The sequence below is a fragment of the Lathyrus oleraceus genome, chromosome 2 (assembly GCF_024323335.1).
Source record: "Lathyrus oleraceus cultivar Zhongwan6 chromosome 2, CAAS_Psat_ZW6_1.0, whole genome shotgun sequence".
In the NCBI taxonomy this organism is placed as follows: domain Eukaryota; kingdom Viridiplantae; phylum Streptophyta; class Magnoliopsida; order Fabales; family Fabaceae; genus Lathyrus; species Lathyrus oleraceus.
This window is the reverse complement of record NC_066580.1, coordinates 382,005,457-382,022,613: the sequence shown is the minus strand read 5'-3', so window position 1 is coordinate 382,022,613 and position 17,157 is coordinate 382,005,457. Positions and strand designations below refer to the sequence as shown.

Genomic DNA, 17,157 nt, shown 5'->3' with positions numbered 1-17,157 from the left:
CAAAACCAGACACCCTAATCATGATCAAACATGGCACATACATGGTGAATTTGACAAAGTAATGCACATGAATTTTGGTTTTTGCACTCACTTCGACACATGTTCCTGCAGTAAAACAAGACATGTTTAAAATGCTACCAACTGCACCAACACCATAAGAGTGTGCTCTTGGAAACTACAACCAATTTCTTTGTTCCCGGTCCACCATGTCACCTGGCCAAAGCCTCCAACCTGCCATCAAATAGAACCAATGTCAAGCTGCAAAGGAAACCATGAAATGCTGAGCATGTCCAGTCAGAAATGCCTAGGCGAACCAAGACTGCATGAATCAATGCATGCAGGATCAATATGATGCATACCTGCAATTGAACTATGCCTTAAAGCACATTTGGGCACAAGTCGTGATTTTCTTTGAACTTGCAAAACACTTCACCAAAATAGATGCTCTCGCTAGTCTGACTGCTGACGACACTCTTGACACTACCAACATGCTTCTCCGTCAAAGAATTGTCTTTTTGGGTTCTCAGGTGGATGATGTGACTGCAGATTTTGTAATCAGTCAGCTTTTGTTTTTGGATGCTGATGACCCTAAGAAAGACATCAAGTTGTTTATAAATTCACCTGGTGGTTCTGTTACTGCTGGAATGGGAATTTATGATGCCATGAAGTTATGCAACGCAGACGTGTCAACAATTTGCTTTGGACTTGCAGCATCCATGGGTGCATTTCTCCTTGCTGCAGGAACAAAAGGGAAGAGATATTGTATGCCGAATTCTAAAGTTATGATCCATCAACCGCTCGGGTCTGTTGGCGGAGTAGGTACAAAAGTGTGCATCCGTGTGAGAGAATTGATATACCGCAAGATTAAGATAAACAAGATACTATCAAGAATTACGGGAAGACCTGAAGAGCAGATTGAATTGGACATGGATCGTGACAGTTTTATGAATCCTTGGGAAGCGAAGGAATACGGTTTGATTAATGAGGTTATTGATGACGGAAAACCAGGATTAGTTGCTCCAATTGTAGATGCAACACCACCTCCAAAAACTCAGATTAAAGATATATGGGAAATTAAAGGAAACACAAAAGGTAATCTGCAACTTTCAAGAAGAGGATAACATAATTCGGTTTCCTGTTTCAATCTCCAATAATCCCAACCGAATTTCCAACTGTCCAACGGATTTCAATCCAAATGATATCCATCAAACCTCCCTAATAGCCATCCAAAGCTGTGATCAAAACCGAAACCGCCTTTGAATCTTCAATATTTTTTTACTGCAGTAACACAAAGCAATTGGCAAGTCAGTTAAAATTCCATAAAATATCCCAAATTGGCATTAAGACAAAACAATTGGAGAAAGTGCGTAGGTAGAGTTACCGTTTCCAGATTGTAGTATCAAACGAGATGGACCAAATTCTAAGCATCAAAAGGAGATTACAGAGATACTCTTTTGAACCCCATGTACCAATCCAAAACCCTAATATGCAGGACATAAAAGGAGAAGGGCGAATCAGTGAGGAGGGGAGAGAAAAAGGAGAAAAACCTTGGGGCGAAAAAAAATCTCAAAACGAAACCCTAAATCCCAAAATCAAATACCTGGATTGGGAGGCTAACTTCGAGAACACCACAAACCTTCGCCGCCGCACCTCACATCCCTCCGCTGCTCAAGCTATTTCCCGACCGACTTCTTCACACCTTTCACCACCGCCGTGAAACCTATGTGAGAACTTTTCCTTCTCCTGTTATCCTTTTTGAGTGCTTGTTGTTGGAAGTGTAGGATTAGGTTTTTATTTGATGATTTGAGGAAATAAAGTTTAAGGTTTTTGATAGTGAGAGAGGTCGAGAGATTGAAAGGACGCGAGGACGATGAGGGAGGAGAGCGATTGAAAGCGGAAAGCGATTGAGAATGAATGACGAAGGTTGAGAGGGGTGTGAGATAGAGAGAGGAGGACGATTGAGTTCTGGGACTCTCATCTGCGTCCTTACCTTTTCTTTTCTTTTTTTATTTATTCATTATTTGTTCTTTTTTAAGCAGACCTTTAAATCCTACTAAGTGAACGTTTAGAGTTTTCAAGTGGTCATTAACTGTGGTTTATTGGTATTAGTTTTAGTTAAATGCTATTTTGTGTTCCCAATCCCTAACCTTTTGAACCCAACAGCCAGGCGGCTAGGGTCACCTTTTGGGATTTCTCCTTTTTATTTTTTTAATTAATCGTCCATTAAATAGACCACCCCATTTTTATTTTTATTTTAATTCATACTTTAATCTATTTTGGTTTATATATCTAAGTTGTTGTTTAAATTATAAACAATCATAAATGGTCTAGTGGAGAGAGGGTAGTTTTATAGTCTTTAGTGGAGTGGGTTCGATACCTATATGTAGTATTTTATTTCTTTTAGCATTCATTTTTTTTTATGTTTATGTTTTATTATAATTTCTCCTATACTCATAGTTTCATTATTGTTTAATAACACAAATTTGATTTCTTTTAATTTCATCATCCATTCAAAGCCGCTTTAAACTATTAAAATCACACTTTTCTCGATTCAATATCGAGCCCATTTCCATACCCTTGTAAGTCGATTGCTTTTAAGCATCGCCATCAACCTCACATAGCTTACTCTTGGGCTTTCTTACAATGAGTCGGTTCTCTTGCACTTACACTCATACATTGCATTATTTGTTGTTTGGGCCCGATTTAATTATTTCATGATTTTTGAATCCCCATTTGACAAAATGTACCCCACTTCCCCGATGTGTAATAATTTTGTACTGTTTTATTTCTTTATTTGTTTGACTGTTTAGTTAGATACTAACACAAGAATAAAATCAACCATTTCCGAAAAAATACAAAAATAATGACTCGATCCAACATCGAGTACTTTCTCAATAAACAAAATCAATTCATTTCTCCCTCCTATTCTATTCCATTTCTTTCAAACTTTCATCAAACGCTTGATTCAACGTCAAGCCATTTTCTCTAATAAAAACTCAAAAAATATTAATTTATAGTTAAGACCTTTTCAATAAGATGGAAGTGGAACGTGGTGTATACCACGCACTCCTGAGACTAGGATTCGAGATGTATATCTCGCCAATCCTAGCTTTCGCCATCATCCAAATTTATCCACTTTGTTTTCTCTCAAACACTCATCCAAATTTCTCTTAAACGTCCGTCAATACTTGATCTAGTGTCAAGTCATTTTCACAGCAAAACTCAAGATACCTAATTCTTATTTAACACTTTTTCAATAAAGATGGAAATGGAACATGGTGTATACCGTGCACTCCTGAGATTAAGATTCGAGACGTATGCCTCGCCTATCTTAGCTCTCGCCATCGTCTAAAACTGTCAATGCGGTTTCTTCAAACCCTTTCTCAATCAAATTCCAAAATACTTAATTCATATCTTAACCTCTTTCAATAAAGATGGAAATGGAACATGGTGTATACCGTGCACTCCTGAGGCTAGGATTCGAGATGTATATCTCGCTCATCCAAGTTCTCGCCATCACTCAAAATACATCAAACCAATCAAACTCTTTCTCGCCGCCGTGCGATTAATCAAAAACCTTTTTCATAAATGAAAGATATATTGTCTTAAGTGATACAAAATAATGTTTCGGCCACGATTGTTGAGTAGAGATAAATGACGCTTTTCCGAATGTAGATTTATAAATCCGTTCGATGTGTGGTATGCGTCCACTCCTCATCTGTTTTGGGTAAAATAATGTTTTCGTCGATTAATACAATATAGCTTTCGCTAAAATCGACCAACAAACAAACATTTTCTACCCAGAACTACGTAAGCCTTGATTTCTCTGTTGAGATACGTAGGAGCAGGATTTATAAATCTTGTCAGGCCCACTAATAAAAAACTTAGGTTTAGTCCTTCGTCAAAAAAAATCCAAAAACATTCTCCTCTCTTTTATTCTTTCTTTCCCACCTAATAAATTGAAAAGCCTAATATTTTAACTAACACTAACGCACACAACTGACCTAATGGTTCCCGTTGAGTACAACGGACGTGAGGGGTGCTAGTACCTTCCCCTTGCGTAATCGACTCCCGAACCCTGATATTGGTTGCGACGACCATATCTTATCCTTTCTTTTGTCTTGGGTTTTATCGATATTTCCCCTTTCCTTCCTAGGAATAAATAAAGTTCGGTGGCGACTCTGTTCAGTCCATCATTGCGAGCGTGCGATCGCGCTTCGCTTTGAAGTCGTATCCCCATTTTTCGAGGTGCGACACATGATTTATTCAAACGTCATCGATCTGCTAGTAGATGGCATTGTGCAATCAGAGCATATTTGTTGATGCTGGTGGATTCAACTATTTTTGCCACGAGACTTTTACGCTTGTATAGCCACGATATCTGTTACTATTTAGAGACTTGAAGGGATGTTGGACATACAATTGAGGAACAACTTCATTGGTCACCCTCTACTAATATCCCGGAGATGCTTCCATGTTCACTTGCAAGCATCTCGATGGATATCCTACTCTGCTACAAGTATTGATTTTAATAGTGTTAATTTTATTAATAGTATTTATTTTTATTTTATTAATAGTATTTATTTTTATTTATTTAATATTTTATTAATAGTATTAATTTTGTAACAGTGTTGGATTCATGAGTATTTTCCAACTCTTGGAAAAATAGGAGAGAATTGGAAACCATCTGATAACTGTGGACTTCCTCGAGCTATGAGATGGTCGTATAAGCAAGGAGTCTTGAAGGTGGATGATTTGTGACCTATTTTGGACAATATGAAACCCACTAATTCCATATGGAACCCATCTGAGGATCATTGAGGATGACAATAATTTGACGATATATGTCTGTACAAGGGGTGTCTGAAGTGGGGTGACATAATTGTTCCATACTTGTTCGACATATGTATACGTCAATTTGGATACATTTAGTATGTTTGACCTCCACCTCCTAATTATATGATGGATGGTATTAATGTTGAGTGTATTGGTTACCATCACATCGTCCTTGCCGTGATTCATTCGACAACGGTGGTTACCACTCCATATGAGGCAACAATGGTTACCATTTCAATATACGACCTAATATGATTAAGAAATTGAAGAGGGGGACTGATTCTTTGAAGTTGGTTGCTTCTTTGATTATGAAAACTTATTGGAAGATTGTGATGCTTGAGATTGACTCTTTGAAGTTTGAGATGCTTGATCAACATACTCGTGATGTGAAGGGTCCCTATAAACATCATATCCCACTGTTTTCTTCCCTTTCTTTTTCACTTCTCCTTTGGTTTTTAATTTCTCGGGTGATGGACATATTGAAGTCGTTGTGGGGTAAGCAAGTTCACAAACCCTACTTTTTAATGTTATTTTTTCAACAATATCTAGTGACCTAGACCTCTTCCATAATTCATCTATGGAACAACTCATATCCATATTTGATCCATCATCAACATCTACCACCAACTCAACTTTAATGATTAGTTTCCTCCAATGAACATGAATATTGTCTATTGGTATCAGTATACCACTAAGTGTGTATCTTCATAACTCATAAGTACAAGGTAACCCAAAAGATGTTATAAGAGTACAACCACATATTTTTATGTTGGTTTTCACATAATCAACCCTCAATAACTCTTCAACAATGCATCTTAAAACAGCTCGAGATACTGATCCATGCAGATTATCATAAAATGGACTTGTGCGTGCGTGCTCAACTTCATAATTTTTTTAAAAAGAATCTCTAATGTTTCCCAATTGTAACTTCAAGGTTTTATTCATAGTCTCCCAACATTTGACCACGTCACTTATATTGTTCTCCAACATCTGCTTTAACTTCCAATGAGTAGACTCAACCCTAAAATAAGAAATTTTTTAAATCATACCAACACATAAAAAATACAAAGTTAAAATACTAATAAACATACCTATTAGTCGTGCTGTTACCCAAATGTAGCACTTGATTAATCCAAGCTCCAACAAATTCATGTCTATGAGGAGTTAACCACATGTCTTTCACATAATCAATAAATTCACCACAATGTACACATGTCTGCTCAAGTTGTTGCAACCGTTGATCATACTCAACCTCATCAATAGTCCATACAACTTCCATCCATAATGTGTCTATTATCTTTTGCATGTCGTTCACCACATATTGCTTGCATTTTGAACCAACATTTTTGTTGATGTGAAATCAACATAGAAAATTAATCGTCCTTGGAAACACAACTTTAACTGCTTTCATCAAAGCAATATCTCTATCAGTCAAAATCACTCGTGGACACAAAGCTTTCTTTACAAACAATTGTTTTAGCTTATCTAACACCCATCAAAAGTTATATGTTCGCTCAGATTCCATATTAGCAAATGCAATACCAAATGTCAACTCGGTTGATGTCATGCCAACAATTTCAAATATAGATTGTCTATATTTGTTTATATTGTAAGTGTTATCCATAACTAACACAATAGCAAAAATATTCAACAACTTAACTGAATCTGGACGGGCCCAAAAAATATCTCTCATAACTTTCAAATCATCTATTTTTCCACTCCGGTAAACATAACTTAAACATAGTTTGCATCCTCTGTAAGATTAAAAATATGTTGTATCTCACTTCTAGAATCTCTTATCTCTTTTTATAAGTTACTCTTATGCTTATATATTTGTGTGTTCCGAGTAACATTCTCTAAATCTCGCTCTTTCAAGGAAAATAATATGTGTCTAGGTGGAACATGTCTCTTTATGAAATCAATAACATGATGCCTCTCATATGTGCTCAACCTACCAACAGAGGAATGACCTTCTAATATATCAGTTAAACCATGGTTATAAAGTCCACATTTTACATCAACCTTTCATCCAGACCCATCTTTTGCTGGAGTCTACCTGATTTTGAATGGACATCCATATTTATTAGTCTCACTTTGTGTTTCACTATTTGTATCCTTGTATTTCCCACTTTTATCACAACGAAATATTACTTTGTTACTTCTTTCCCTCTTGCATGTTTCGGTATCTGAACGAGTGATGATAACAATTACTTTATTTCTAATATCATCTCTTTAATCCACCTTATCACCTCTTCTCGTGTATCAAATATTTGTTTAATTGAGAATGCATTAGAGGTATCTACACATATTTGATTTTTATTGCATATTTGTAGAGGAATTTTCATACCTGAAACATAAAAAACGGTTTAAAAAATTTTAAAAACTAACTATGATTTATTTTGACACAAAATGTTATGGTACACACAAAAATAAACATCAGATATCTTGACACATAGTGTTTTGATACACAAACAATAAATTTTAAATCAAAACCATAACTCCTTTTCCAAATTGTCATAACAGTAGAAAAAATACAAATCTAATAATTTATTGTGAGTTATCTTAAAAAGTGTAATTTTTCAGAAATCTCAAATAAATATTGAAAGGTGTAATTTTTCAGAAATCTCAAATTGAAAGGTGTAATTTTTCAGAAATCTCAAATAGATAGTAAAAAGTAAAATAATAAATTAATTAACATTTTTTATAAACGGTTGTGATATGAGAATAAATATAGAGATATGGAGTAAAACCTTCTATAAGTGAGAATAGTAATTCTCATGTTTTTTTTAGCCGATCCTCTCAATTCTGAAGCCCAACCCATTTAGAATAAATATTCCATATTTTGACTGCTATAATATATATCCCTTTTGTACATATAATGAATCACGTTAATTCAAATGAATCAACTATAATCTCGATTTTGAATTAAATTAACTAATATTTAATTGAATTAATTATGTTTTTCTAATTACATTATTGCACAATTGTAAAGAAAATAAAATAAGGATTTCAATTGGACCAATCTCTAATAAATATTTATACAATTTATTAATAAATATTTATACAATTTATTTATAAGATAAAAATTCATAAAATAAGTTTAAACACGGATACATGCGATTACGTATTAAAATAAATGGATATGAACGCGGTATAAATACTTTAATATTCACCTCCGTCACATATATGTATATTATATTTTTATTTTTATTATTATATACAAGTATTAATTTATCTATTTTATTAAATGCATACTATTAAATTTATATGTATTTTAATATAAATATTTATTTATTTTTAATTCAACAATAACATTTGTTTAAAATTATATTTATAGATATAAATTTAAAAGAAACAGTATTATTATGGGTAATGTTAAAGGACAAAAGTTAAAAACCTATTTATTATAATAAATTTATATAAAAAAAGCTCTAAAAAATTAATTATATATCTTTATTAAATTTAATGCACAATTTTTAAAATAATATTTCTTTATTTAATTTTTAATTTGTGTTTCTAAAAGACAAGTTAAGATTATTCTATTATTGTTTATAAAAGTGTAAACTCTTGCTTCTAGTCTTAAGCATTAAGTTCAAGCCATGCCGCCCCTTCATTGACTTATTTGTTTAATCGGGGTATTTTCGACAATTCAATCAGAAATGCTATCAAATTTCTTTATGCGACACGTGTCTCTTTAGCAGACAAAAGATTATTGTTTTCTATATTCTTTCATTGTACTTTTCTTATAATGCCATAGCTAATAATCTGAATAAATTGTGCTTACTGACAAAAAAAAAAGTTGTCTGTGTTCTTTAGTAAATAGTTTATACATATTTTTTTTAATGTTCAGGATGAAGTTTTGTATTAATACTAATAGTCGTTTAATAATGAGTTAATATTACACTGTCTTTAATTATATTTTAATTAGTAATTTTTCTAAAATAAAAAAATATAATTAAGTTTTTATGTGAAAGAAAAATTAGTTTTAGTCATGGAAACGTTTTCAATATGCTAAGTCCGAATCAACATTGCAGCTTTAATATTTGCAATCAAATTACTTTTAGATACGACAAGTGAAACTGGAATGAAATAAGTTAGACTCACAGACTAGCTTTAATATTTATGCAATCATATTAATATTTATTTATCTGCTATAGATAATCAAAGGAGCAGTTTGTCTTGCCGATTCGGGAAACTCAAATGATAGGATTTATAAAGTCCTTATTTTTAGGATTTTTTTTTAGTGTCATGTAAAAAAATAGTTATTCTTTATACCTATCTCGTATGGACCGATGCTAATATAAATATAAATTTTTAAAAAATAATTATTATTTGTGTTGGTCCTATGGGCGTAAGCGGATCAGAAAAATCAATTGAACCCATAATTTAAATCAAATCAAAATAAAATCTATTGTTTGGTTCAGGTGTTTCCATGTGTAAGTGGTTTTCTCCCTTACTCACTTTCTTTACTAATATTCACACCATATGCACCCCTTCTTCTTAACGAGGCTCTGATACCATATTGGCCAGGAGCCTCACATATCATGAAACTCAGTCTTATTTGAATCGTCATCAAACAACCAACCATAGGCATAACACAGACTATCAATTAAAACCGATATTTCATAATAGTGAGGACCGTAGTATGGATCGAAGGTCAGATGTTTTCTGATACACAAGATCCTCAGTTGAGGCAAGTGTAGAGCATACTGGCATCTATGTGGGGAATTATGATATGAATCTAGTAACTAAAGCTTTTAGGGAGAAAGAAAGGATATTTAGAACATAGTTGTTCTTGAACACACAAAGAGTTTTTATTTGTGATTGCTTGATGATCATAGTTTACAAGAGCCCTCCTTTTATAGGCAAGGTGGAGCATAAAGGACAAAAGCAATACTATTACAAGCATGACATTATAGAAATGCCTTTTTCAAAAGTCTGACACCCTTATCTCTAAAGCATACATAATGGAATTATTTTTACACAAAAAGACGAGAAAATACTATTCACAAGCATGCTAATGGCCCATAAGGGACACTTGTCACCTAGTCTTTGAAAATGGGTTCATGAGAAGGGGATATGTTCTGATCGGATAAGTTTTCATCAGAAAAGCAATCTCCATAACGTGATGACTCATGTTGCCAGATGTCATTCATCATGTAAGTGTGATCCATCAATTTTCTATTAGCTTCTTCCACTTGTCCTTCTGAGAATTCAGCTTCCATTAGAGAATCTGGATTCTGTTGTGTGGCTTGAGTTGAGCTTTCTCCAACTTCTGGTCTTCTGAATTTTTCATGACTTATACAAGTTGTACTATCATCAAGGTTCTTTGGGTCATAAAGATTGATGCAGTTGACATATTCCATTAATTCCCTTGTGATTTTTAGACTGAGAGGATAATCATCAATTGTTTCCCATAAGTGAACATAACTCTTGCAATTAAGTAACTTTATTTCGGGATCTGTCTGATAAGGCCTGTGTAGAAAGAAAACAGACTTGAGCTTGTTAATAGCTTCTAAGGCTAATCTTCTCTCTTTAACCTCGTCTATGACTGGTTTTAATTGATTCCTCCACCATTGTAATGGAGAATACCATTCAAGATTAGTCCAAATCAAAAACTTATGATTTTCGGGATTCATCAGGTGTTGATACATGGCTTCGGTGGGAATAAGAACAGGCATAAAATATAATACTGTGGCACACCAGATATACCATAAATGGTTTTTTTGTGAATTTGACATCTGGGTTTATTAAAATTGGTAGGAGGAAAGGTGTGTCAGGGAAATAAGGAGTATGATGCGGGAGTTTATTCCTTATGATTTTTGTCATGTAATAAAAGAGATTGTTCCTGGTATACTGTTTGAGCTGAGATGGTGAAGAGGAGACTGTTATTCCTGGAGGAAGATTTCTGGTTGTGGATGCATGAACTAGTAGTGGTTTGACCATAAGAATCAAAGGGAAAATGTGTTTGGCTGTAATGATCTGGACAGGTTTCATAGGTTGGGATAATAGATCCGGAATCACATTTTGGGTTCCTTTGATGTGTTTTGCCGAGAAATCATATCTGGAAAACCAATCTTTGAGGCGAAGGGTTTGAGGATCGGGTGGCATCTAATTTTTGAATTCAAGGATCTTGGGAAAAGATGAATTATCCATCTGTACTTCAAACTGGTAGCCTCTTAGGTGGAAGTCAAACTTTTGAATTCCCATTTTTACGGCAAGAGCTTCTTTGTAAGTGGTGTGATAGTGTTTTTCAGCTTCTTTAAATTGGCCACTGGCATGACCACAATAGTATCTTTTCCCTTCAAGTCCTCTATTAAAACTGCTCCCCAATAGTGATCATTGGCATCGGTCTGCAGGATTCTTTTCCCATTTCCAGGGATTTTTAGGGCATGTGGAGTTTGTGCGATCTTCTTCAAGGCTTTTACTGCTTCAGTTTGCATTGTTCCCCACGGTGGGGGGTTTTTCTTTAACATTTGTGATAGAGGACTTGTGTATTTCGCCAGTCTTGGAAGGAAATCTCTGATATAATTAATTATACCAAGAAATTGTTGGATTTGTTTGACAGTGAGATTTTCATCAGGAAAGTTTAACAGTTCTTGGGCAATATGAGGTTGAGGTTGATATTTCCCTTGGGAGAAATGCATCCCTAAAAAATCAATCTCTGTTTGGCCCAATTGACTTTTCCTTTCCGAGAGCATTATTCCATGCTGTTGGGCTATTTGAAGAAATCGGCCCAATAATTATTTATGGGTCTTTTCATCTTTTGAGAACAATAACACATCATTGATATAGATGAGGATACTATTGAGAATGGGTTCAAAAATTCTTGTCATGGCCTTTTGAAAGAGTGACGGAGCAACTTTAAGCCCAAATGGTAACACAGTCCATTGGTACTGGGCGTTAGGAATGCAAAATGCTGTTTTGTAACGATCCTCTGGGTTGATACCCAATTGCCAAAATCCTGACTTAAGATCAGACTTAGAATAAATTTGGGCATCTTTGATGAAAACATTTAAGGACGAGGCCTTTGGAATGGGAAATTTATCATCTTTGAGAAAATAATTTAGAGGTTTGTAATCAATTACTAGCCTCTTTTTCCCTCTTAACTTTTCAGATCTTTTCTCTACATAAAATGCTTGACAAGCCCATTCTGATTTGGTGGACTCTATCAGACCTTGCTTTAGCAACTGGTGGCATTCCTCCCTAGCCAATGAATAATCTGATGGACTCATTCCTGGATGAGTGGCCTTGGTTGGATTAATATCCTCATTTAGCTTAAAAGGAAGTTGAACAAAAAAAGTCCTTATTTTTCCATAGGGGTTTTGGATGGCGGAATTCTTCATGGCTGTTTGCGCAGAGTTTGAGTAGGTTGGACTTGATTTCTTCATAACCAACAGGGATTTTAGACAAGGAATATAGTTTCAATATTCCGGAATAAGGCTTGAATTCTCTTTTGAACTTGATTCCTGTGGGGAGAATTTGAAGTCTGCTTGCTGCTGAATAAACATCCTTTCCTACTACAATATCTTTGTTTGGAAGATTACTGCCAATGACCCTAGTCCAGACGATGCAGTCTGGGAAGAATTTAATTCCTATTTTCTCCTTGGTCATTAGATATGTCTTAAAAACCTTCCCATCTGCTGCTACAAAGTATGCGGCATGTGTTACCCATGATTCGGCTGGGAGAATGCTAGGGTTCATCATTGTAATTTGGGCCCCAGTGTCCATATAAGCTATAACTTTCTTTGGACGTGAAAACTTCGTCGCGAGGACATGAACTTCAACACAAGGGAGAGGTGGAGTAGGAAGAGAACTTCCTATCTCTTTGAAGGAGTAAACAGGGAGATATCTGCCATCTTCCGACTCCGAAGATGATGCTTCATCAGGCGAAGAGTCTTAGAGAGCAAAAATTGTTTCTTCGTCAGCAGAGCTTTGCTCAGAATACAGTGATTCTAAGTCTCCTTCTAAAGGTTGAAGAGAGTTGATCAGTTTTGCGGCTTTATGAGTATTATTAGGACATTCTTTAGAGAAATGTCCCTTCTTCCCACAAATAAAGCATCTTTTATTTTTCCCTTTTCCTCTGAAAGGTTTTTTCCTGGAGAACTTCATATTCTTCCTTCTCTTTCCCCTGAAGGACCTATGAGATTTGGTGTATTTTTGTTGATGGTGTTTCTTTTTTGTTGCACAGCTACACCTTTTGTCTTTACACTTAATCTCTAGGTAGGGTTTTCTACACGTGTGGGTGAATTTTGACTTTTGTTCTATAACTTCTGAAAATTGGTGATGAAAACTGCAAAGCTTTTCAAGTGCTTCTATTGTCACCTGGTGAATTTGTCCAAGACTCATGGTTTTGATATCTCTTTGAGTTGTGGCTAACATCTTATGGATTTCTGGTTGGAGTTCTTGTGGTAGAGAGGAGACATAGGTATTCTTGAGACTAGGGTCATTGTATCCATTAAGGACATAATATCTATGTGCCATCCTGTGATAGTGTCTGTCAAGATCCTTTGTTTTGAGGGAACAACACTTTATCTCAAAGAATTCTTGTCTGTTTTTCCTATCAAACATCTCCATATCACCGATAAATTCACGATGAAGCACACCAAGAATATTATCTGTAGTTTCTAAACAGTGTAACTCATCTTGTTTGAAGGTTCCAAGATTGTGATACCATTCTTTCATCGTGCCTGTCATCCTACAGCAAAATTCTTCAATGATCTTATAGCTATCTGCACTTGTTTTCATCATCTGGGTGTCAATCCAAGCTCCAAATTCAAGTAGTCTTTTTCTCCAGCGACTGGGTGGAATATCATCAAAGGTGAACCAGGGACCGCCATTTGGTTTAATCCTTTCAGGGATCAGAGTTTCTTCAGGGGACTCTTCTTCAAAAAAGGAATCTTCCTCTTTTATATTTGCCATGAAAAGTCTTGGGATATAGTTGTCTTCATATTCTGATTTTGAGGAAACAGATCCTGGTGTTTCATCAGTAGATGTTTCCTGATCAGAGTTATTGTCACTATCTGTCGAGGACTCATCTTCCTTGTGTGCTGATGTTTCAGCAAGGTGGTGATTTTCCTGGGGAGATTCGTACTTTCTAGTGATCGCCATGGCTTGGAAACCTTTATCTGGAGTTTCTTCTTCTTTTTGGATTTTTGGAGGAGGTGTTTCAGGGATATCCTGAGAGTCTGAGGATGAGGCGCTTAGGCAGGAAGCTTTGCCTTTTGTCTTGGAGGTCGAGGGAGTTGAAGTTTTAGTAGATTTTGGCATATAAGCTGTAGGTATGCATCTAACCTAATCTGGTGGTGATGAAGCATAGGTAGGGTAGAAAGGAGAAGGCCTTTCTGGTTGTTTGACATATGTAGGAAAAGCAGGAGGGTCAAAGAAAGAGTTTTCAACAGGCTTGGGCTTTCTTTCATGAGAGGCTCTTAAGAAATCATCTATCTCTTTTACCCGGCCTTGTAGATTTCTGATCTCTCTTTCCTTTTGGTCAAAACTTTTTCCAAAAGTTCTCTCTTCTAACATCTGCCACAAATCACGATCCGGCTGAGATACTTGGGCTTTTAAGCTCCTGTAGTGCTTTTGCATTTTTTGGGATAAAACCTTGAGACTGTCATCTGTCTCATCAATTTTCTCAGCAATCTTATCCACCCTTTTGTCAAGGCTTTGGAGAATCTCATTTTGAGAAACCATGTTTTCAGATTGCCAGTTTAGCACTTCTTCAGCTTGAGTTAAAGGCTTAAGTTTCCCATCGGGCTGGAATTCACTGGGATGAATGAAGGGTTTAGATGTTCTGCCTGTGATTGGATCCATTTTCCTTTCCAGGGAAGGAAATTATCGTTCATACTCTGGAGTTACAGCTGAGTACATAAAACAAGGAATTGGTTGGACAACAGTTGGAGGATGTAGTGACTTACAATGGTCTGTTGGTGACCATGTAACAAGAGTTGGATCATCAGGTGGTAACAATCCTTCTTTCCTGAGGATTTTTAGTCCTTCCTCATAGATAGAGAGGGGTTTCTTTTTCCCACGGATTCCTACCCATGGACCATTGTCTGGATCAAATCTTCTTTGAGGAGGTGGAGAGGGTTTACACCTCTCTTTTTTAGTTGTTTTTGGAAGAATGATATCTTGGTCAATATCATTGTCGTGCATCCAACAGTCACAATCTGGGTCACATCTTGTAGGATCAAAATCCCAGATGAAGTGGCCATATATTTTATCAGTGTAGATGGGTTTTCCTTATGTCGTAACAGCATGGACAGGACACCAGTCTTCTTTTAAAACTGGTTGGATCATCATTGCCTGGAAGATTGGAGACATTGAGGTCGACCCTTCGTCTGGCTTTTTGAAAATCGTCTTGACCGTCTTGTCAATAGATCTTCTGAAAGTAGCCTCTTGGGATTGGATAGGTCTTCTATCAACATGAAGTCTCTCGTAGTTGGTTATCCATTCAAGGAGATTAGCTGAGTTAACTCTTCCCTTGTAATTCTTCTCGGAATTTGGACTATAGAGGGTATGTCTTCTTCTCTATTGGTGACAACTAATAGTGAATCAGAAGAGCAACCTGAGAGAGGGAGATCTATCGAGTGATTCTGCAAGCGGTATATTATCTGGTGATGGAAAGTAGCTGACATAGCTTCTGGTACTTGGTCAGTTCTAGTGATTTGAACCTATACTTTTTGTTGGTGTAAGCCCTAGAGGCCAATACATTTTGGTACTTGTATCGAATAATAAAAGGCATTCTCTTTATTATGGTTGATTAATAAAGTCCCTGGAATAGATAGTCCGTTTAATGTATTAAGTGTGACTTAATCATGAGAACACATTAAACATAAGGACACTATTCCTAAAGTATCCGTAGTCGAGCTTTAGTGTGAAGTGGGATAACATTAAAGCATTAAGACTATTATGTTTGTAGACTGATGATCACATCTCATGGATCATGGATAAAGAGTTATCAAGTCTTAAACATAGGTATGAATATTAGGAGTAATATTTATACCGGATTGACCCGCTATGAGAATACTATATAGAAAGTTATGCAAGGTGTCATAAGTTATTCTCATGGTGATAATAGTGTATTCCACTCTTCGACCTGAAACCACTATGGATCCTAGATGTAGAGTCGAGTGCTTTATTGCTGATCCAACATTGTCCGTAACTGGATAACCATAAAGACAGTTGATGGGTACTCCACAAAGCATGCTGAGGGACATGAGTGACCTAGATGGAATTTGCCCATCCTGCATAACAGGATAAATGTCTATGGGCCCAATATTGAACTGGACAAGGATGACACGGTCTATGCCTTGTGTTCAATATAGACATAAGGGCAAAAGGGTAATTATACACATAATTATTATCACAGATGGTTTTGTCAGATCACATGACATTTTCGTGTCTTGGGTAGCAGTGATGTGTTGCTAGATACCGCTCACTATTTATTATATTAAATGCGTGATTTAATATAATTGCCAACGTCGCGAAAACCTACAGGGTCACACACAAAGGACGGATTGATGAGAGATAGAGTAACTAAGGAATACCGTAAGGTACGGTGCCCTTAAGTGAATTATAGAACATCGTAAGGTACGGTGTACTTGAGTAGAATACGAAATATGGTAAGGTACCATGGGCTTAAGTGATTTTGGGCATATTATAAGATATGGGCCAAAATACACTTAAGTGGGCTTTTAGCTTGAAGCCCACACAAGTGGTTCTATAAATAGAACCCTTGTGCAGAAGCATTCATTGCGGTTGCATTCTTTTCGTTTTCACTCTCTCTCTCTCTCACTCAAAGCCTTCATTCGTACCAGCTAGCACAGAGATTGAAGGAACCCGTTCGTGTGGACTGAGTAGAGACGTTGTCATCATTCAACGTTCGTGATCGCTCCGTGGATCTGCATCAAAGGTTTTGATTGTCACAAGAGATATGCACCAAAGGTTTCAGTCGTCACAAGAGGTAAATATTCTATCACTGATCATGACCATTCGTAAGGATCTCTAAAGGAGAAAATTTTAATTTCCGCTGCGTTTTGGACCGCAATTCTCCTTCAGTGGTATTAGAGCCACTTACGAAACCATGAATCGGATAGCTGTTTAATTTCTGTATTAATATGATTAAAAGACAGAATGAATCAATTAATTAAACGGGTAATTAAATTTGGCATCATGAGTGTACGAGTTGGATGATTGATGTTGACTATGCTTCGGTACCGATATTAGTATGGTGAAGCAGCGATACATCGATCGTCCATAGGTTACGCAATTGAGACCGATCAGCTTATATATGATATAAGTAATCCTAATGCAAAGTAC

General features: G+C 35.9%; 1 protein-coding gene across 1 annotated transcript; it reads left to right on the top strand.

Annotated features, from left to right (window-relative positions):
- The first annotated feature begins 323 nt into the window (after positions 1-323).
- On the top strand, positions 324-1,121 carry LOC127123360 (ATP-dependent Clp protease proteolytic subunit 3, chloroplastic). The gene has a single exon (XM_051053585.1). The coding sequence runs from the start codon at positions 324-326 to the stop codon at positions 1,119-1,121; it is 798 nt and encodes a 265-aa protein (XP_050909542.1).
- The last annotated feature ends 16,036 nt before the right edge of the window (positions 1,122-17,157 follow it).